Consider the following 23,367-nt stretch of genomic DNA (forward strand, 5'->3'; position numbering starts at 1 on the left):
CGTGGCTCTGCATATCCCTCACCTCAGAGGACATGTGACGTTCCCAACGACTAGTATACCATCAAGCTCTAAAGCAACTAAAACAAAACAAAACTAAACCACCAAGCATGGGGTTTTTTTCTTGCTTCTTTTCTTCACAAGCAAGGCGGTGCTGCTGCTCCTGCAGGGCTGCTTTTGAACCCGCAACTTATATTTGGTACTTCATAAAACTATACAACAACAGGTCACCAGTTTTCTTCATTAATAAATGGGTCAAATACAACATACACGAGTTTCTGGTCTTGTTTCCCAGGTCAACCGTCAGGTCTTTTGCCTGTATTTCTCAAAACAGAAGTCTCATAGCTATGCTGGAGCCCTGTACAGAGTCAAGGAGAATGAAATGGAACTGCTCTGCCAGAAGGTATCACACTCTCCCTCTCAAACTCAGTAGGTGATAAAACAGTGAGAAACCATACAATTAAAAAATAAGCAAAATGACCCCCAAAAGAAAGGAGTGCCAGCCAGGAAATCCTCGGGAGTGTGAAAGAGTGCTGGAAGAGAGGAGACCTCCTCGCAGGAAGTGAAGCAGGGCCCGAGGACCCGCCAGCAGAAGCAATGCATGGAAATGAGGCCTGAATCTAAAGGCGATGATTCACATCAAAGCCTCTGCTTTATGGTGCTGTACTGAATAAAATTCTCCTCCGCTCAGCCAAGAGAGCTGTTAGACTATTTCTTTAACAGGTTGACGAGAGCTAAAAGATATTCAAACCACCTGTGTTCTATTTCTAATGAAGAATTCAACATGCAGTAAAGGAATTCAGCATACTACTTTCTAATACGAAGTTAATTCTGTCAGGACAAAAAGGGAATTTCCAGTCTGTGTTTTTTAATAGATGACATGCCATTTTAGATCCCAAACTTACCTGACCAGAACAATAGTTCCATAATCCTCAAACATTTGCATAAGCTCTGTACGCAAGTCCTCAGGAAATTCATTTTTCTCTTCAGGCGTTGGTGATAGCAGATTTACCACTACTGTGGCATCCAGTGGTCCCTGGAAAGATGACACTTCGTGGAAGACACTCTCACGGGCAGCTTGATTAACTTCCTGAACTTCCACTTCTACAATAGCTAACACTGGCCTACGTGAAACAAAGGAGAAATGCTAATTTAAAATTAAGATCAACATCACCCAATTGGAAACGCTTATATAAAATTTAAATCAACGTCAAGCAGCAGGACGGGTAAGCACTTAGTTGTGTGAAGGACAAACAGTTGTCCTGGTTTCACTGGGATAGAGTTAACTTTCTTTCTAGTAGCTGCTATGTTTTGATTTTAATGTAAGAATAAAGCTGATAACACATATTGTTTTAGTTGTTGCTAAGTGCCGTTTACATTAGTCAAGGACTTCTTCAGCTTCCCACAGAAGCTGAGAGGAAGCATAGACAGGACAAGCTGGCCAAAGGAATATTCCATACCATAGACGTTATGCTCAGTACATAAATGGGTGTTGGCTGGGGGGCAGGGATTTGCGATCACTGCTTGGGATGGGATGGGCAACCGATCATCCAGTGGTGAGAGTGACTTGTGTTGTATTGCTTTATTTTGTATTTTCTTTTACTGTTATTATTATTGTTATTTTCCTCTTCCGTTACTGTTCTATTAATCTGTCTTTATCTTAACTCACAAGTTTTTTTTCCCCTTTCCCCTCTTTTTCTCACTCTTCTCCCTGCCCTACTAGGGGGAGTTGGGGGGGCGTGAGCAAGCACCTGCATGGTCCTAGTTGCTGGCTGGGGTTAAACCACAACAACAGTGTACTGTTTAAACTCTATACATCTTTTAAACTCTATACATCTATGACCATTTTTAACTCCACGATGTCAAATCTCATTGCAAATATTTAATTAAGCCTGCTACACCTTAGAAAGAAGTGATTATTATGTATGTTCTACACAGAAAGAAAAGCGGACCAAGTTACTTAAGGTGTCACTGCAAAAAAGTGCTGTGGCTGGCAATACAACCCAGAAGTTGAGAGTTCCATGGATTGTTTCATTTTTGCTGCAGTGGAAGATCCTGCCTTGGGCACTGTTATTTATATTTACCAGCCCTGCATTAGCTGAATGTACCAGTGAGGACACACCATAAAGGAATACAAATAACCATTGCGTGTAGCACTTCTGGCAAACCTGCAGTCTGAAAATACTTCACTCATTATCAAACAGCTGTCTCCCAAAACATGTACAGATCGGGAAGACAATATATTATTTTCTCTTAGGCAAGCCACATAAAGGTGTCTTCTTTGAAAAACTAAGGACAAGGTACTCTAAGTGTACAACATGGTTATGTAGCAAACATATGTCAATCCATCACATTATAAGCAGCCAACACTGCAAACTTGCTTCTTCAGTCATTTCTTCCGTGTGTTAAATCTAAATAAAATTCAGAAAGCTGTCTGAAAGAGTAAAGTCTCATCTCAGTGGATGCAATCCACATTCGACCTGCACATACACGCAGAGCAGTAACTGGGATGGCTGCTCTTCTATGTCAAAATTGCTGCCTCCTACTTGCAATACAGCAGGCTGTGGAATATGCATTACCACAACATATGAAGGCAACAACAGCAGAGCTAGAAAGGAATAGTAAAAAGAAAAAAAAAATATATAGGAAGTGTTAATGATTTCTATAAGCACTGTGAATCATAATGCATTTCCATATGTCACAAAGATATAGTTTTAAGCCCTTTTTCCGGCACAAACCTTGGGAAAGCAAACCTGCTGACTGTAATTAAAGAGCAGTTTTTGCAGTAAAGTTTGCTGAAATAGAAAACTAATGTACAACAGCCACGTTTCACAGATTGCATCCTCAGGGTCCTATATAATGAGTGCAGCAGTTCCACTGTGCTTTGTGGAACACAGCAATGTCAAAGCCTTGACACAGAGAAATTGATTGCAAGAGGCATATTCTTCTATTGCTGGAGGAATACAGAACAGTCCTTGCATGCGAGAGCACCACGAGAAACACAGAGACATCTATTGTAGGTCAGCGAGCGCTGCTATGAGGAACAATATTGCAGCATGTCCATAGAGCATGCAATGGGTGAGACAAAGATTATTCTGAATGCAAGGGAACTTTCAAGGTGTATTTATTACAGAATTTGTTTCAGAGAAGTGAAGCAGTGGCAAGTTTAACAAAGAAAAGTAATTCGTATCCCTAAAGAGAAGTTAATGATATGGACCAACCAGAAGCACTGGTCTTTTGTTTTTTCCTCCTTCTTCCATCCCAATTTCTAGGGGAAGCCCAGAAGCCCAACACTTCACTACTTCGAAAGGGTCACACCTGGCCCTATGTACACAGCTTACACCCCTTCAGGCCACACAGTCCCAACCTCCTCCTCTCCCACAGCAAGCTGACTGGAAATCCATCAGAGCAGCCTGTTTTGGTATCGGAGCTTTCCAAAACCGAGCAACAGAAAGCCCTCAGTTTTCTATACCTGTTGCTGCAAATTATCCAACCCTTGCTGAGATTGCTGTGCAGCAGAAATCAATACAGGGCCATACATATTGCCACCCTGGTATAAAACCCACCATGAGGGGAAAAAAAAACCACCAAATGGATACTGAACACAGATTAAGGGTGTAATTCCTGTTACGGTCAGAGTCAGTCCCTCACTCTGAAGGTATAATTCAGTGGCCCTTTCTCTGATTATTTGCTTCGGACTTTACCTGTGGTCAGATGCTTGCAGCTCCGCTCTCCCATAGTACATCAAGGCTCCAGGGGTCCAGGTGTGCCTGACTTTAGTTTCAGCATTCAGATCACTGTCTAGAAGATTGATCTCTCCAGCTGTGCAGCACAAAATGTAATTTAAAACTCACTCAAAGCTAGTTTTACTAACAGTTAAAAGCTATTTATTAGGATGCACTTCACAGACCCTCATAGTGGGAGGTGGGGTTTTTTTGTTCTTGTATACAGCATTCAAAGAAAAGCTTGTACCCTACAGGATTTACAAGATAGAGACTAGGGAAAAAATAAAGAAAGGACAGGGAGTGCAACAGAGACAGCGGATCACTAGAATAAGACACCTGCAAAATGATTAACCTGAATGTCACCCAGTCAATCCCAGTCAATTAGCTGGATAATCGGGGTTGACAGAAAGACATATTAGTATTTTTCCTCCTGTCCCATTATTGAGCATAGAGACAGACATCGTGCTTGCAAAATACACTGCAAATCTGACTAATACACAGGGTTTGGAGAAATAATACACAAGAGAGGAGAAAGCAACCCCGTGCACATCCAACCTCCAAATACTTCCTTTGCAATGCATTAAGATGACAGAAAGTGCTCCAGACATTATGCTAGAGTGAGATATTACATTACTGTCAATAACAGGAAAGATTTTAGGTTAGTGTTTGGGCTAATGGATAACTCTATCTCTTTTCCATGGAGCTGAAAATGAGTTAACATGGAATATGGCATTTCTGCCTAATCATTTGCACTGGGACTACACTTTCTTCTCAGAAGGTGAACAGTCCTCTAGCCTATAGCAGCAAAAAGAAGCAAGGCAAAAGAATTAGACCGGAGAGGAAAAAGAGCCTTGACACCAGCAGCACAGGAGAGGAACTCTGGCAGCAACTACTTAGAAAAGCTTTGCAGAGCTCGGAAGGTGGGTGAACAGACAAGGGGTCAGTTATAAACCCACGTGAGCTAGCTGTTGGAGGCCTACAAGCTCTAAAGAATGGAATCTGCCTCAGCTCTTGCAGACCAGCTAGATAGGTACTACGTTCTGTGTGTACTTCATCAACTAAAGTCCTCCCAGGGGAAAGCCTTGCCATGCAAATTAAGGAACATGCATTGAAAATGCTTTTTCTTTCTCCTAAAATGAAAGCAGCCAAGAGGGCTGTTTTAACTTCCTTATTATGTCTCATACAGTTTTTCTTTTCCAGATTACATCTCTATCAATGGTTTAAGCTCCTTATTTTACTTTATTTTTCATTCTTTAAATAAGAGTGAATAACTCTGCAACACATTGACATGTACTCTCTCATTGCCCCAGTTTTGGTTTGTAGTTTTTACACTTAGCATACTCATGGTATGACTTGGATTCTAAGCTGTAGTTCCCAGGCATGTGAAAAATCACATCTGCATGCACAAGCCAAATTACTTCTCCAGCAATTACACTTTTAATATGAATTTGTTCAGATTTTATAAACATTGGGAGATAGATGTACCTGCAGACTGACAGAATGGTTATGTAAACTGACTCTGGATACACAAAGAAATACTTGTTATTTTGTTATTGTAACTTTTGAATAACAAGTGAAAATAGCCCTTCTGTTTTGCTGGCCCCTCATGATCTCAAAATACTTTATAAGCCCTAATTATTGAAATCTCCCCCAATTCCAGATACTACTAGAAATATTCCTAAGAACTACCTAGGCAGAAGTAACTACAGAGAAGTGCTTATACATCTACTGAGGACAACAGGTATAACCATCTAGCCATTATAACACGGGAACTTTATGTGGACTAAAGATTCTGTTGAAAAGCAACAGAATAATTTCTAGATTGCTATAGCTGGACTGTTTTCAGTTCCTCAGCGAGCTCCCAGCACTTTTTTAATCTGTAGCACAAAGTCTTTCTTCACATGCTCAAGAAGAAATTGCTCGCTCTATCTCTGTGAGTTATTCCAGTGCAGCCAAAAGAACTTCAGCTTGAGTAAAGCCACTGCAATTTGACTAAGCCTACAGTACAGCTCTCAGCCCGTAACTCACCAACACCCTTCCTCACCATTCACTAGATTAAAACCCCTCATGTGGGTTCTGGATGAAATCTAAAACAACTTTCAGATAAAGAAGGAGGAAAGACCCTACGCACCTGTTTTTTCAAAAGGCAGTTTCTTTCTCCACCAAAGCACTCTGTCAGTCCAAGCTGGGGTTCTGCACTTATCACTTGTATCATAAGCCTCTGAGCCAACATCGTATTTATATGTTGGTCCAAAATTAATAGTCCCTTCATGGAAGTCTTTAAAAATCTATGAAAAGAAATACCATCTCTTTGATTAAGTTACAGAAGAGGTAGGTGCCATTGTGACATATCAACTTTCTTGCAAAAAAACAACACTGATTTTCAAACAGATTTCTACACTCATGTACTACAAATACAGATCTGAAAATGCAACTTTTTCACTCTCTCAAGGAATTATACCAAGCCAACATGCAGGCATTCAAGAAAATGACACACTGCCTTACCTTTCCACTGGATTTTTGCTGTTGTAGTTGATCAAATTCCAAAAGCGTCTTCCAATCTTGACGTTTGAGAAAATAAAAGACTTCCTCATATGTTAGATCAATGCGGTAGTTAAAATCACCGCACCAGAAGACATAGTCATGTGAGAACACGCTCCGCCCCTAGTTTAGAGGTACAGAATACTGTTAACATTAAACCATATTCATGAAAACACCTTTTAAATGCACTGAAATGCACAACTCAGTCTCTCTGAATTACTAAATACCAGACCTACTTGCCACATTCTACTTGTTAAAATCCAACTTGTGCTAAAATTGAATGGTTCTTTCACTGTATTTTGCATCCCTCTGAGCTGAATTTTGTAAACAAGAGTGTCAGACTCTGACCCCTGTTACCTGAAGTTACGTGTAAGCTGGGACCCCAGCTTTATATTCACAATTTGGTTACCATAAATATTAAAAATATATGTTTGTTTCCCTAACACATTTCACACACATGTATTTACATACTCTAAATATAACACAAAATGTGCTTCTTATACTGAGGCACATTCAGCAACAAAGGTCCCGAGTAAGAACAAGCTCCAAATTTGATCTTATGTGCAGGTTATAGTTTTGTAAATGTATTGAAATAAAACGTCAATGAAAATTCACTCCAGTTCTAAGTTGAACATCCTATCCTCTAACCAGTCTGCTGGTTTTTTGTTTGGTTGTTTTTCTTAATTCAGTTAAGCTATAAACCTCTAAAACCCAGAGATTTGTATAGGATATGTTCCAGAGCTGTGACTGTCACAGCACTAGAGGGCACTCTTTATATGTAGTATACACACAAGGGACATTTAGGTATTGTAAATGTAAAGGACATAAAATAGTTAACGAGGTATTAGAAGGAAAAACTACCACAAGCACAACTTTATGGCCATTTGGAACAGATATTCTATGCAGGACACCCAGACTGTCAGTATTAGCTCTTACATAAAACAACTGATTGATATGCTGCATGTGCCAAGCCTCTAAACCTTGCAAACAACAGGGAGTTAAAATTTCATGCTTTGCAACCTCAATGCCATTTTTTGCTGACTAACCAGAATACACAAACTGGTCCGTTCCCCCCCTGGTTTAGGACTTCACCAGAGAAGTCTGAGAAAGAAACCATTGTGGAAACTAAAGCAACACTAAGGGAAGCAAAGAAGCGCTGCTACCGAATCCCACGGGTTATCTACTGGCCTAAGGAGACAAGTGTGAAATAAAACACTAGGGTGATTGATTTGACACGTTCTAGGGGAAAAGTTATTAATACAGACCAGTAGTGCCTACTTGCCACACTCAGAAAAGCCAGCAGTTCCTTGACAGTGACACACTGATGAGGACAAAATGAAGGGAACAGAAAGTACCATATCAATGACCAAAAACTGATATATCGTACCCAAGCAGGCGCAACTAAAGCACTGATGTACTGAGTGGAACGGATGGTCTTTTAGGAACCCTTACTAACAAATGCCAGCAAGAGTTATCAATATTATACTCTCCAGCTCTAACACCAGTCACCTAGATCTTATCCATGAGACCTTACAGATTTGTCAGTTAAATTGCACTGTTCTGAAAGATCGACTTGAAAACTTCTCAAAGGCGAGGACTTTTCAAGCACTGTAGCAACTATATTTTTTTTGAAAGGCATATAACTTCTGTAAAGCAAGTGCTATACTGGGTAGTATCTGGTATCCTGTGAAAAACGCTTCCTTTTTATTTTTTCACATTTTCTTTACCATCTTCTTTCATGGCCATTCTCCATGGCACTGAGACGACTTTTTTTGATGACCTGTCCTCAAAGACAGCCCGAGAACAGCTTTCATAATGTAAAGATACAGCCTGTATCTCCAATGGTTTTATCAGACATACACCTACACTTACCATTGGGAAGCTGAGTTTCTGTGTGATTTCTTTATAATCTTCATTCCTTTCTTTCACCTGAGTCTGCCCAGCAGTTAAGTGACTGCATATAAAGCAGAAACTGGTACTATAGAACTGAAAACGAATGCTCACTGCTCCTTTGTTTCCAGCTTTTCCTCCCATTCCTGTCTTCACGGTGTCTATTGCTACATCCCTATATTAAAAAAAAAATAATAGAGAATAGAGTAAAGGGCTGCAGGGACAAACATTCAATTAACTTTGCAACATAAAGGAAAAGCCAGTTTACAACACCATGTCTTCTTCCATCCAGAAAGCTTGCTGCTTTTAGGCACTATCTTTTAGGGTGCAAAGTTTCTTGACAATGTTCATGTACTTAAGTTTCAAATTAAGTACAATACAATACTATAGAAATAAAACTATTTGAAAGTATTTTCCTCCTCTTCTCATCTTGCTGTATTGTTTGGAAGGGACATTATTTCTGAAATATTGGGAATTTCTACAGAATACACTTTTCAAGTTTACCTCTACCATGATCTTTAAAATAGGGACAATGATTAATTTTACTATTATGTTTCCTTTTACTTTTGAACATATGGGATCTGCTTCTCAGGCAGTTAACAATTTAATTAGCATTACTATGTGTTGAAACCAAATCTCACAGTTGAGGTCAGATTTTTCAGTCAATTAAAGAGCAACAGATCATAACCTATGATTTGTTAAATCAGATGCAATAAAATCAGTGACTACTGGATACACTATTTATACCTAACTCTTAAAATGAGTTCTGTACTGATGACAAATTGCTTAGGGCCTCCATGTTGTTAATTACACAGTATTTCAATGTCATACTTAGCATACACTTTACTACAAAAAGATGACTTGGCAAAGCTGACCACCTGCTCGCAGGATAATTTCTCCCAGATAATCAGTCTACTCTGAGACTAAAGCATGCCTGTCTGATCAAATAAGCAAATGATGAGATCACTGTTGTAACCAACCCCAGCACCATGCATGTCCTTCCCAGTGAGAAAATTTTACTTTCCAGGTAGAAGACAAGCAGATCTGCACTAGAATATTACTGGCTTTAAGCAAGGGGCAGGCAGAAAACCACGAAGGCCTATTTGAGCTATTGTCAGGCATTCATGATCTGAATGATGCAAAATGTTACAGGCTCTTTTTCCCTCCCCCCCTCCATCTTCTTCTCTCTTTGCCCCCATATCTTTTCTATCTTTTTTCTCCCTCTTTATTTTCCGCTCTTTTTCTGACTGCAGAAAACCACCAGAAGACACCCTCAGGGAGGCAAAAGAGGACCATCAATGTTTTCTATGAAAAGATGGATTTTAAGCACTCCGAAAAAAGCACGTGTTTCACTCTAATGAGTTCTCCCTTCCTGCTGCCTGCGTACCCAACTGCTGACTGATATTTATCTGACTTGCATGCATGGCAAAGGTTATGTTGAGATAACCCACTGTATATTCAACTGCTTGTATTTCATCAATCCTTTCAGTGCTGTATAAGCTTCAACTATTCTCTCATTTTATTTCTCTGTTCTCTAACTTCTGTTCTAATCTCTTCAATCTCTGTAAGCACAGAAGCCTTTTTTTGCACTTCTGATCATTTTTATTTTCCTTTTGTAGACATGGGAAAAACTACACAAGCATACAGGTTAGGTTTGCTTACGCTCACATAACATGTAGCTGCACATTAGCATTAAATGATGAAACTTGGTCACTAAAATCAAACCCTTCCCTTTTTCACTTGAGTTTCAAAGGGCTACATCCAATTCCTAGCAGATGACAGCTGTAACAGAGCCACTGTGCAGTTCTGTTTCTGATTTTTATTTAAACCATGCACTCCTGCTGGATTACCCCGACTTCTTGTAAACCAGGTGAAAAGTCAAAAACTGATACAAACACTTCTCCTCTGGACTGCTTTGTACCAGCAACAATACGTAATTTTTTAAAATCATGTTGAAGAAAGATTACTGGGAAGGCAGCAATTCAAGACCATCAGGGTTACCTGGATTGCATTACTCTGCCTAGCCTACAGCACTTGACGTTGCACAAACTCTGCGCTGATCTTCTCAGTAGATATGAGATCAGGGGGAAGAAAGAAGAAGCTTTTGATATTTTAATCACAAAATGCAGTGGCCAATCAGTGTCCCTAATATGGGGTAAAGGGCACTGTCTGGATCACTCTAGACTTTAATGTCAGACAGATACCCAAAGATAGTTTTGGCTAATTATTCATATCCTACCCATTTACACTTAGCCTGCATAATTCTTGCCCACAGCAAAGGCATTTTAATGCAGATATATCCCTGTGGCTTGGTAATCTTCTTGGGGCAAGAGGAGTTTGGTCAGTCTCCAGGGACATCAGTGCTTGTAAGCTGAGGACACACAGCGCTGCACCCTCCCGACTAGGCACATAGTTCTGGTTCTTATGACATCTGGGAGAGACAAACACTTCATGGTCCCTTATAGCTCTCAATTCTATAAAATGTCAGAGGGCAAAATTAGCTCTCTTTCTCCCACTCCCCTTTCCACCTTTTCAACCATTCTTTTCACATCTGGAGCCAGCACCATTTCCATACGGAAACACTAAGGAGACAGTTAGAAGGTAAAACACGCTCTTCAGGCAGATGCAGGCACTTGCCTTCACTTGGTGCTCCAAACACTCTTGAACTTACTAGCTCAGGTCATTCCTTTTCCAGAAAGACAGCACCCAAGGCGCTACACCCTAACTGCCCACCTGGAGCATGCCCGGCTTCTCAGCTGAACTGGAAGAAGATATTGGAGCTGCCTGGCCTGTGCCAGGATGAAGGATGGACTCCAGACTATTGCTGCCTGGAAACACGCCTCTCTCCCATATCGAGCAGAGACTGGAATCCAGGTTTGCATGATTCCCACCAAGGTGAAAAATCACTCTGACCCTCTCTGGCCACATTCCAACAGTAGATGTTACTGAAGACAAAGGTTGGGGTTCTTTTGTTTTGTTTTTGTTTTATGGGTTTTTTTTACCTGATGAAAGGGACATGATATGGTCGTACAAAGATGAAAAGACAAACACCAACAAGTTGTGCTGATGTCAGCTGAATGTAGCGATGAGTCCTGGAAATAGCTTTTTGAAGCTGCTCTCCCCACATTTTTCTATTCGTCGTACTGGAACAAACATAAAATCATTTAATGGAATCAAAACAAACCACATACAGTCGATAAAATGAGCATATTAACTGTGCCTTAGGTTTACAGACATCCCATTAGGCTGCAGCACTGAAGTGCTGTAGCATGCATGGCAGAGACAGATAATACCTCCTTGTGAGCCAGCCCAGAGTTGGCAGGGTCAATGGACCCAAGCACAGCGCACAAATCCTACTTCTGGAAGCGAGCAGGATTTTGTCTACTGTGCTTAGAAAAATCCGTGCTCACATGATGTTCGATACCCCCATTCACTGGGGATAACTGGAAGCTGATTGTAGTAATCATAACCATAAGAACAAAAATCCACATCAGTCTTACAACTTGTGTTCACAGTGAAGAGAAGATCTCTGGATCTTCTCTGACTGGGAGATGACTGGCTACTCACAGCTGTTGGCTGTTCTTAGCTGAAGGTTTGTGGGTGGGTGCATATACCTTTGCTTCTGCAGACCTAGCTTTTTCTTATCTCAAAAGTCAACTGATACATACAGATATACCACCAGCCCGCAGCCATGCTACACACTGCTGTAACTCGTCATTCCCGAAACAGACAACTAACTGGTCAGCCTGATGAATCAGTATTGGAAACATTACCTTCAGGGTTCCACCTCGATTCAGATTCAAAAGGATTGGTATACACCACGGCCTACTGTACATGCTGACATGCCAAGCTCAAGCTTTGCCTTTAACTCCTTCTCTAGCCATAATTTTCACAAATACAATTAGCCACAGGACATTGCGTTCATTTTAGAATTCCCACATGAATGACAATTATGTTTGTAAGTCACTGAGCACATTTTTTTCCAACATCAGAGAGGATTTAAGTGTTAAATCGATATCAACCATCAGAATTCTACTCTGCCAACATAAAGACTTAAGAGACTTAGAAAACACAGTGTATTCTGCTGTACAGAAGTTCACAGAGAAACAACAGTTTCAACACCATCACAGTGCCATTTGTTAATGGCAAACATATTCCCAGCTATGATTACAAGCAACAGACTCGGAAAGAAGTATTCTATATGTCTGCCCATAAAAAAGAACAACTCTGGAGGCTTTTGTTTGGCTGGTTCCTTTAGGGGAGAGGGTGCGCTTTTGGGGTTGGGGTTTTTCTGTTTTGAGTTGTGGGTTGTGTTTTTTTGTTATTTTGTGGTGTTTTTTTTTTTTTTACCTACCTGGCATTCACAATATTCCCTGCACTTAATTCAACCATCTCTTCAAATCCCACTGCAAATATGTCAGGAGGGCAGTTCTCATCATCTGTTGGCAAGAGGGAAAAGTCATACAAGAGTTACTATTTTGTTGTTTCTACTAACAACTTGTTTTCTAATTTCTGTCAGAGATCATTTCTGTCGTTCTATCTTGTGTGCCCCCTGCCAAGCTATACATATTCATATCTCCTTTAATCTAATCTCACAAAACAACCCCTGCAGTTCCTCTGAATTTTTTTCCTGCTTTTCTCCCACCAGTTGGTCTCCAGCTCTCTTGCAGGAAGCAGTTCAGAATAGAGCACTATATTGTAGCAATGTTAAGATGAGAAAATATTCAATGTTCTCTCTCCTGCACCCCACTCATCACTAAAGCTACGAAATCTCACTACCCACCATCTTTCACCCACTTCTCATTTTACCAAACACACTTTTCCTTTCCAACACTGATTCCCATGTAACTGAACTTACTGTCCACACACCGGTATTTCACTTCCACCTCAATGCCTTCAGTAAATTTATCTACTAGTTTAGGGAAGCCTTTAAGGTTTCTTCTTATCTTCTTTCGTCCGAGTCCTTCTGAGATCACCTGCACTTAAGGTTAGAGCACCATGACTCTCCCTTCCCTGGCCCAGGCCTATGGATATTACCCTGGTAAAACACCGAAGATCAAATGCTCTCATGTAATTGTGTGAGGCATATCTATTGACCCATCAGGTCTGTCCATTGCCTAAAGGGATTTTATTTTTTTAAAAAACCTGTCATACGGCCAAGGTAACAGTAACTTAATTCCACATGAGGACCTAAATAGCAGACAACCATAGGAACCTAAATCAGATCTGCCTCAGAAAATAAGAACAGAAAAGTAAAATATGCAGCAACTCTCTGTAGGCACAAGGGTGAAAACAGCACATGACAGCTAGCCTCCTTTACTGGCTTAACATGACAGGCACTATCGCATGTGTATTTCCCATTAATAATTTTGGATATTTGTCTTTCGACACTTACTTATTTGTGTAGGTACTGCACTGACATTACCACGAACAGACATCTGCATGGTTGTACCCTAGCTCTGCCCATTCATGTAACTCAGCTCTCTTCCAGAAGCTGCTTATCATGTTACAGTTGCCTGTAGCATGTAGTCCTGCTCCTCTGATTCTCTCAGGGGAAGGCCTGGCAAGGCTAGCACATGACAGGCTCTCAACAAATATTAATATCATGGGCATAGTCATGTGCTAACACATCTGAACTGTTTCTGAAACAGACTGGACCAATCACCCACCTAAGCTGCTCAGAGTACAGTGGTCTGCACCTAATCATATATCCACGCGCTCAAGCACTAAGGGTTCAAACAAGACAACTTGTATAAGCAGCCAAGGATTTGAGGAATGAATTCCTGAGCTTCAAGGTTAGGCACAGGACTATCCCTGTGATGCCTGCAGGAAGCTAAACATTCCACTGTAACAACAAAAGCACAGGTTTTGCCATAGTTTACAACCACTCAATTTTTAAATGACAGAACATTGACTTTTCATTTTCCTTAATAAAATTTGGAAATCTATTACAATACCTGACTTTGCCTTGTAAATAAGAAATTCAACAGCCAATTTAAGCAAGCCACAAGCACAAGAGCTTTCCATACTGCTGAAAAAAAGGAAATTGCCTTCAATGAAATAAATATTTTTTTCTGAAGGCTTTGATAGTAACATTTCCAGACAATCTCAGAGTCCAGACTGTACACATATGTTTAGCTTCAGATAAAGACCAAGGAGACATTCTGGAGGCACCTAAGCATGTAACTTCTGCTCACAATGAAGAACAGAGAACACAGATATGGAAGAAGAAAATGAAATATGGGATGCAGAATAGGCAGATACACCCCATGATGGCGTGAAAGAGACTTCTGAATTTTGACCTGCTGAAGGTTCAAAACAGTCACATGGTATAGACTCAGGAGTTGCTCTGACTGCTGGGAGCCCTTCACATACCATTCCACTGCAGCAGGGAGGCAGAGTAAGTCTACATGGAGCTGAATACAGCCCTAAGAACTGACAGAAAATGCCCTCCACTGCCTTTGAAAGAAACAGCTGGTCAAATCTTGTGTCCCAACTCACTGCCTGTAGAAATGCCAGCAAATATTGTTTACATGTTTTGACTGTGAAGCCTTACCCTGAAATTCAGAAACTCCAGACAGCTTGGGAGAATCCAGCAGCCAGTCTGTCAGCTCGCTGGTACCAAGGATGTTGCTTCGAAATTGCTTCCCCCCATTCACGTTCCAGGTTCCCGTGGCAACACGAACACGCTTGAAGCTTGTGAATTCAAACTGACGTTCTGACATGGCCTTCAAAATACTTGGAGTTACTGACGGAAGAGAGAAGAAAGAGAGTGCGTAAAAGAAGAATGTGCAGTAAAAGGAGAGAAGGATACAGACAGCAGCAACAGTCACTGAAATAATGACATTACCCTAACAGCAACAACACAAAAGCTAAAGAATAATTCCAATGTCAGTGGCAATAACTACAAGATAACTGGGGTTGACGTAAACAATTTCTCTTCCAGAAAGCAGGCACCCTTGGAAAGCTTGTGAAATCGCTCACTTTCAGCATACGTTTTCCTTCACTTCTTCAAGTAATAAGCAAATTCTTTTTTCTCCCTTAATCTTTTCAGTTTAGCCTAGAGTGACCAAGCATGTCACAAGTTATGACTCAAACTGAAGCCCTAAGAAGTTTAGAGTGTGGAGGGAAAGGCAGAGAGCAGCACAGAGTCTCACATCAGTCCAAAACTAGCACTGTGATGGCTCTCTAGCCTGGTCAGAACTCCTCACAGGAAACTGCTATATTCACTTATTTTTGATGAGTATAGAAGATTAGCAGTGTGCTCCTTTTGTGTGAGCAACTGAGGTAACCTTAATCTGTAACTACCTGATTTGCATTGGCAGTCAGGCATAGAGAAGCTATCTATATTTTCCTTGTGGTCCAAATCAGGAAACAGCCCCAGGATTGAAGTGGCCCTGAAAGGTTCACGTCGACCCTATTAAAATCCAGTAGTTCTCTGGAGCAAACTGACCACCTAATACTGCTTGTGGGTGCAATTATCCTGTATTTTGCACACAAGTACCTTCTCAGAGAGAGGTAAATTGCTTTACTCTAGATGGGTGCAAACAAATGTGTCTATGTTGCAGACTACCAGTGCCCTGGAGTAAAACAGGGAATTAACTGACATGACAACATAATATGCCTTTAAAGATCCAAATGGCTAAAAGCATGTGCAAGCTGCTTTTAACTGCTGTGTCAAAAATATGGAGATAAAAAAATCTAAGCTCAAGAGACCTCCTCAAAACAAACTCAGACAGGACCAGACTGGGAATATAGCCCTAAAATCTTTCGCTCTGGTCCAACTCCTCTAAACTGTCAGAGGAGATTATCATCAAAGAGCAGACAAACATTCTCAGAAGTCCAAAACAAAACATGAGAAATAAGCACAGTGGAATTAAAACACAAAGAGTTGTGCTATGGTCACTTGAAAGCAATGTTTTAAACAATAGATTTGTGCAAAAGTAGCTTATTTATTGATTTTTTTAAAAGGGTGCAATTGCTTATATCTGACAGCTAAAAACAGACACAAAGGAAGAGTGAAGGATTTATGCTGGCCTCACCCAGCAGTGCAGTGTGGTCCATGAGCATCTTGCCCTTGTCTGCATATTCCTCACTGAAAAAGTCACCCATGAGCAGCAACTCGATGGCTTCCTGCTTTACTGCATCGAAGAAATTTGACTGAATGGTGCGAGAGACAGAGCGGGCACCATCCTTGAGCTTCCCAACCTACATCAGACAGGAATCATCAGTGCAAGTGACACTGAAGAGTAAATTGGACATCTTTCTTTATTTGTGAATAAACAGTTTTGCCATTTTTCTTTACCTTGTGCTTCCCCTCAAGGGCACGACTGCCAGTAAATACTCTGCTCAGATTATGACCATTGAGAGTCCACATCACTTTGTAGGATTCCACGAAGCGCTCAATTATAGATTTAGAGTTCAACCCAAGGCTCTCTAATTGAGTGAGCAGGATCTGGATTAGGTGCAGAAAGAGAAAAAACACCACCACCACTGTTGTTGAATGTGGTTTTGCTTTTTATCTTCAGTTTATCCAGCCACCACCATTGTGTATCATAGAGCTGGCAAGACAGATTTGTATAACTGAGGCTTATGCCCTCTTTCCTGGATTTCCCGTGCAACAGACAATGTATGCAGTACAGACACCCACGAAAGGTCCTCTGACATACTCACCTCCAGTGCAATGAAGGACTGTACACTATTAGTGCGATCCAGGCAGTCCAAACAATTCATTCGAAAAGTACCTGTCTGCAGACTTTAGTAATCAAACACAAGAGGAGGGAGGAAAAAAAGGTGTATTTTAAAATAGCTTCTAATCATGAGTTGATTGAATAAGATCATCAAATGTTCAGCCTGAATATACCCACCCACATCTTGACAGTGCAAGCACACTGTGCACAATGTATTCTATTAACATATCTAATTACTTGACTACATCTGCAACACTGTATTAGCAAATCCCCGCACTGGCATTTTTGCAGATTCTAAACAATGGAGATGCAGTTAAGCCAAATAATCTATTTAGCACCAAGACTACACTTTGTCTCAAAATTGTATTTCAAGATGATCATTTACACTTATGGTCCAAATACAGCAAGAAACCTTGGAAGGCCAGGACAGGTAGTGCCTGGCTACGCTGGGACAGGGACACTCACCGTGGACTTACATTCTCGCCCTTTGCGAAGACTCCAAATTCCTCCCAGTGCAACTTCAGCTGAGGCCCCAGCAAATTTTCCAGTTTCTCAGTTTTCCCACCTTTTGCTAATTGGTGGTAGTCAAAGTTTATCATGGGAGTGTCTTCTGCATGGGAAGAGGCCCATAGCAGTTTCTGTTTAGAGAAAGAAAGAAACCAAATCCTGCTTAAGCCACAGTGTAAGGATTGATACCAGCGTGCATTTGTCATTACTAGACTTTGACTGTTTATCACGGTTTTAATACTGAGAACTTCACAGAGAATTTTGAAAGCCCAGACATGAAAAAAGGAACAGAAGTTCACTCATTGTTTTCTTTCCAAAAGTACATTGGGTTGTTAGACCTCGATTTTTCTGCAGGGGAACTCAAACTGTAACTGCTAAGTATACCTTAAAATTGCTGCTGTCTGCGCTTTGGCGAGTGGCAGCCCTGCAGCAGTGGGCTGCTCCCTCTGCAGGTGAGGGGACCAGGACCTCTGGGCCAGCTCAGGACCAGAACCCTGATGGGAAGGGTATCCAGAGCTGCTTCAGGTAGAAGAGCATAACAGTGCACGGGTATATTTTTTAACCATTCCTGACACGCCAAGACATGGGAAAACATGGCCCTAAATTTAGGTAGGGGTTGCCTGGGGAAGAAGTAAGAAAGAAATTATGTCCCAGGAAATATACTATAAAATGTTTGTGGTAAACCACAAAAGTGAAAGAAGAGGCACAAAGAGCTTAATTATTTCATCTCCAATTTCCATGACCTCACATGCATTTCTGTAATCGCCACAAATTTCATTAAGGTATCTGTAACAGATACGACAATAATACATCCTGCTCTCCACAACAAACCCAGAGTGAACAGTTATATTAACACTAACTATGCAAGCCTTTGCCTATTCCCTTCCCTCCTGCACATTCTCATCCCAAGAGACGGATGCTTTTCTCCACTTAGATTGTGATACAAACTGAGCAAAACAATTCTGATATTACATTAAAAGCGTATGCACAGCAGTTTCACCAGTATAATTGTATCAAGTAAGCCATTAAGCCTTCCCCACAGAAACAAATTTAAAGGCATTGCATGGTGTTTGGAGAGAAAATATATTTCATTACACTGTTACAAAAGCCAAAAGACTTGGTATCCGCTTCTCTGTTGTTGACACCTCGACTTGCCTTTACAGCTGCTGGCAGTAGTAATGCACTTGAGGATGACATTTACTCACTGCCTCCGTGTAAATCATTGACAGAGCATTCGTAACTCTACACTGCAGCACTGCTTTTACTGTAAGCATAATTACATCTGTTACAGGGGATGCTTATGAGGAACAGCATTACTAGGAACAGTAACGATTTTTGGTCTAGGAACAGCTGATGTTAAGTTGGCCATTTACAATTCTTCAGTTGTTCCTGTTGCATAAACAAATGGTAGCAGTGACATTCTGACCAAAGGAACCCAGCAGCAGTTATTACAAGAATATTTTGAACTAACTCTGATAAGAATTACAGAGACTGCAGCAAGAGCTGGGAGAAGAGAAAGGAATACGAGCAAAGGAAGATGTAGAAACAAAGAAACAAACTAATGACAAAAAAGGAGAAAAGTTTTCATTCCTAATCATTCTGCTACAAATTACTTTATTTTTAATTCAAGCCCTTTAAAATCAAAGTAAAAACTAACTATATATTCTTTCCAAACATCTATTATTAAAACAAAAAGGCAAAGAAAAGATCAAGAGGTAGTTGTTTTGAATGGCATTCAAAACTTCAGTTTCCAGTGCTGTCAGTCTAAACTCTTCCAGCTCACAGAGTGCTTTCATAATTTATTTATTTTTAAACATCAATAAAGTTTAACAATTTAATCAGATCTTTATTTAAAATGAATGAATACAAGGTCTTTATTCTAGAGATGCCGTTTCTGACTTAATCTCTGTTTGTATGATACTGTCCAGAACACTGTCTTCAAGAATGTGAGTGTTTGATAAAATATCAGTATTAAATTACCAAGAAAAGTCAGATTTGTATCCTCATAAAAGTTATTTGAGCATTTTTCAAGTGACCATCTTACCCGTAAATTTCAATGTTTTTTGCAAAATAAACCACAAAAAGATATTTTTTTTTTAAAGATAAGGAAATCGAGAGATTTTAGAGGCTTATCTGTGTAATGCAGAAATTCAGGAAGAAGTTGAGAACAGAAGCTAGGACCAGACTTCACTTCTGTACTTTCCTCATTGCCTTGCAAGCTTTAGTCATAACCACTTTCTTTGTCCATATTCTGTATACGGGGAGACTTTTACTTTGTCACTTTCCACTGTGAAAGCTGATAGTCCTCCCCAGCTCTTTTGGAGGAAGAGGAAATGGTCACACAGGAAAACTGCCAAAAACCTCAGAGACACTCTTTGTCTTGAGTACATTATTCCAACATAGAGAGAAACAAATCAGGAACTATTATTTAACCACAATTTTCATTTTGCTTAGTTTCACACACTAAACATTTGAACTCAGAACTGTTGTATCATTCTTTACCAATAATAAATACATAACACTTACTACAGGTGTGTACTTAAACCACTCTTCGTATTATTTTTAGGAAGATAAACTCCAAGGTATCTACGTGAGATTTCTAAAGCAACAGGCACTTAGGAGGCAGACTTCCATTAACTTCCAGCCAGATTCAGGCAGCTATGCACTGCTGCAAATCCCACTCAATGCCAGTCTGTGGTATCAGGTACACATCAGTTTTAAAAATCTGGCCATCAGAATACTGCACTAGAATGCAGCACAGCTTTAATTCTAAAATGCCTGACATCCTGAAAGCACAACCCAGATGCTTTCAGGTATTAGTTGTGCCTAGGGACATTTAGGTGCCAGGAAAACCTCTCTCTTCATACACCAGATGTTCATCTGGTGCTCAGGCAGCCAATTCCCATCACAATCAGTGCAAGATACCTATTTCCCATTAAGATCAGAGCAAGAAGCAAGACAGCTTGCTTACACTCAGTGAGCCAGGGTCATGGCCTGCCCCTCAAGCAGTTCTGGCAGTCCCATGAAGTACTGACTGCACAGGTGACTACATACTATGACAAAGCTGACCACGATTCATTTTTGTAAATGAATCCTCCTCTTAGGACAATTAGAGCAATTGTTTTAAATGTCTGGTAAAGAGAACGTGCATAAATGCATGAAGAAATAAGCAGGAAGGCAGTGCTGGAAATTAAGCCATGAGACTATGAAGCACCATTCTCTCAGTATGCAACATCTAGTAAAGAGATAACATCATTTCAATAGATATGCTACTCATCTCCTACTTGGCCAGAAGGGAAACAGAAGAACGTGGAGGCTCCACGGAAATCAACAGTTTAAAAAAAAAAAAAAATAAAAAAATAATTGCTTTTACCTTAAAAGCTCTGTTGAGCACCTCCTCCCCTCCTCTGCTTCCCAACAGGTTAACGATCACTTGCTTTCCATACTGCTCTTTCAGAAGCATCATATGCCTACACCAAAAGTAACCATGACAGTTACTAAATAAAACCGTGTTATGTTACCTACTACCTTTTTCAAGATATAGAATTAGAGATCACTGGTTGTTCAATCCAGCAGAAAGTTTCAGCCACAGAAGCTACAGACATCTTCCTCAGTTTCCTTGTAATCAATTATTAAAATACAAATGGTGAAAGTATGCAATTAATGGACACAGTATGTTGTACTGAAATTGAAGACAGAAGCATGTTAGGAAACAGGCCCCAAATCTTTTACGTCACTGTTAGCTTTGATATTGCCCTTTGTATGCTCCCACCTCTTGTCTGTCAGCCTGGGAACTACATAGGAAAGATAACAAGAGAGGAAAACATCTCACACTTCAACAGCAATTGCCCAGCATCTTGCAGGGCTGAGCCTACAAAGAGGCAGCAGCAGCAATGGGACCTAGGACTCCAGCGCCAAGCCCAGAGAGGCACAAACACATGTCATAGGCAATAGGGTTGAAACATCTCTGAGTTCATTGAGATATTCACTCTCAAGTCTCATCGAGACATTCACTCTCAACTTAATTAAATTAAGCAGTAAGGTTAGTAATCATAAGAACTGCTGCACTGGATAAAACCAAAGGGCCTTTTAGCCAAGTGGCCTAGCCTAGATTCTTCAGGAAAAACACAAAATAGGACAAGTACAAAGTGGTATTTTCTTTGGCATATATCCCCAATCTCTCAAAGCCTGATGTTTAGGGACTCTCAAGTCGAGAGCTTTTAGCCAGATGCAGAGGCACCCATTCTCCCTCATTTTTTTTTTCAAGTTGGCATGTGTGTGCTACAGGAGCTGTGCTGGCTCATCAAGAAACAACTAGATCTTAAAGCCATCTTCCATCATGTATTAACAACACTGTAGTAGTACTTAAGAGGAAGCTGGATAGAAACAGACAAGAAAAACAAAATAAACACTTACACAAATGAAAAGCTATTACACCCTGCAAAGCAACATGCAACAGCAAAGTGTCAGAAAAACAGCAAGCACACATCTTCTGGCATGCACCTTTAAATCCTATAACCAGAAATAAGCCACACAGAAACCCATGGAAGTGGAGAAAAGAAAGAAAAAGTTATCAGCATGGCCTTCAAGAAACATGGCTAAATATATTTTCTGGTGCTATTTATATTCCTGATTCTGCAACTAGTTCTCTGTCCACCAACTCTTCCCATACATTTGCACCCCTCTGATCCCAGCATCAAGATTCTATTTCTCTGCCAATGTTACTTCCCTCCAACAAAACTGCTGAAGCTCAGGTCACCTGGTTGAATACTATAAGCAGAGCTTCCCAAGGATTTCTCAGGGAGAGGGGTGGAAAAAAATCCACTAATAAGATCACCATTCACTTCTCACAGTGCCTTCTCAACACATTAACCTATCAGATGGGAAAATGTAACAGGCTAAATCCACTCTAACACTCTCAGAAAAGCTGTAGCAAGTTGTTAAGTTCCAGTGTCCCTTTCCACATAAGCAGTTGCTTATTCCTTGCCCATTTTCAAAGGACTGTCTTTTGCAGATCTGTAAGCACAGAGATCCCTAACTTCATCTAACCTAAAGGCTTTACTGTGCACAAGGGAAAGAAGGAATAGTGCAAGTTGATCCTCATATTCATGTTTCTTACAAGAAAGCTATTCACCAGTTGCAGCAGGGTCAGAAAGAAAAGGTTCTCTGAGCTAAATGGTGTTACGAAGTTGTTCCTTGCTAAAGTATTCTCAATTTCTTGGGCAGCACAAGAGGATGCTGAATAAGTTATTGATTTCTTCTTACACAAATTGTCTCTGCTGTGGAATGCAAACCTCTAGATGGAGCTTCAGGGACACTGGCAGGGCAAGTTATCATGGAACCAGATGACCACAAGATTACAAGTCTCAAAGGCATTTGAATTCAGTGGGATTTAAGAGCCTTAAAAACCTTGAAGAATATAGGCTAAGGCCCTCCAGAGCAGGGACTGCTATGGTGCATGGTCCCTTTAGATTCTAATACCTGTTTGGGGTCTTCAGTGCTGCCAAACTATTAACAGTCACTAATGTCATGTTTGCTAACAGTTGTAGTAAATGAAATCAAGGAATTAAGAGGCCTTACCCAAAATCAACATGAATTCTGACTTGCCAAAACCAAATCAATTAATTAGAATCAGAAATCAGAATCAGAAATTAATCACATGGCCTGGCACTTACAAGTTGAAAATTTCCCACAGGCCAAATCTTTCATGTCCTTTTCAGGCAATGTTCCCACTGATGTCCATGGAAGTTTGCCCTTAAAGGATAGCACTTCATAGGCAGACATTCAAAGGAATCAAGCTAACGTATGGCTTTTTTTACAGTTTCCAGCTCACAAGCAGAGTATAATGGTTTAAAAAGGTTTACAAGCCAGTCTTTGGGTAAAGTAGAAAAGCATCAGCCTGACAGCATCATACAACACTGATCATAGAATAACACACTGTTGTTTCTGTATAGCGGTAAAACAATGAGGAGAAAAACAAATCCAGATTGGACTTTTTAATTACCTGGGTTGCACTG

The 23,367-nt window shown here is 40.5% G+C and overlaps 1 protein-coding gene across 1 annotated transcript in view; it reads right to left on the reverse strand.

Moving 5' to 3' along the window:
• The window catches only part of SYNJ2 (synaptojanin 2), a 59,818-nt gene that overhangs the window by 12,335 nt on the left and 24,116 nt on the right, over nucleotides 1-23,367 (reverse strand). The window contains exons 6-18 of the mRNA XM_009882321.1: nucleotides 20,724-20,820; nucleotides 17,309-17,481; nucleotides 16,827-16,908; nucleotides 16,459-16,608; nucleotides 16,196-16,361; nucleotides 14,710-14,901; nucleotides 12,508-12,592; nucleotides 11,156-11,296; nucleotides 8,136-8,328; nucleotides 6,228-6,386; nucleotides 5,854-6,010; nucleotides 3,702-3,819; nucleotides 903-1,121 (exon numbers count right to left, since the gene is read on the reverse strand). Of these exons, the coding sequence (XP_009880623.1) occupies nucleotides 903-1,121; nucleotides 3,702-3,819; nucleotides 5,854-6,010; nucleotides 6,228-6,386; nucleotides 8,136-8,328; nucleotides 11,156-11,296; nucleotides 12,508-12,592; nucleotides 14,710-14,901; nucleotides 16,196-16,361; nucleotides 16,459-16,608; nucleotides 16,827-16,908; nucleotides 17,309-17,481; nucleotides 20,724-20,820 (1,932 nt within the window). The remainder of the gene's footprint in view (nucleotides 1-902; nucleotides 1,122-3,701; nucleotides 3,820-5,853; nucleotides 6,011-6,227; nucleotides 6,387-8,135; nucleotides 8,329-11,155; nucleotides 11,297-12,507; nucleotides 12,593-14,709; nucleotides 14,902-16,195; nucleotides 16,362-16,458; nucleotides 16,609-16,826; nucleotides 16,909-17,308; nucleotides 17,482-20,723; nucleotides 20,821-23,367) is intronic.

This window comes from Charadrius vociferus, unplaced genomic scaffold, assembly GCF_000708025.1.
Source record: "Charadrius vociferus isolate BGI_N301 unplaced genomic scaffold, ASM70802v2 scaffold13, whole genome shotgun sequence".
In the NCBI taxonomy this organism is placed as follows: Eukaryota; Metazoa; Chordata; class Aves; order Charadriiformes; family Charadriidae; genus Charadrius; species Charadrius vociferus.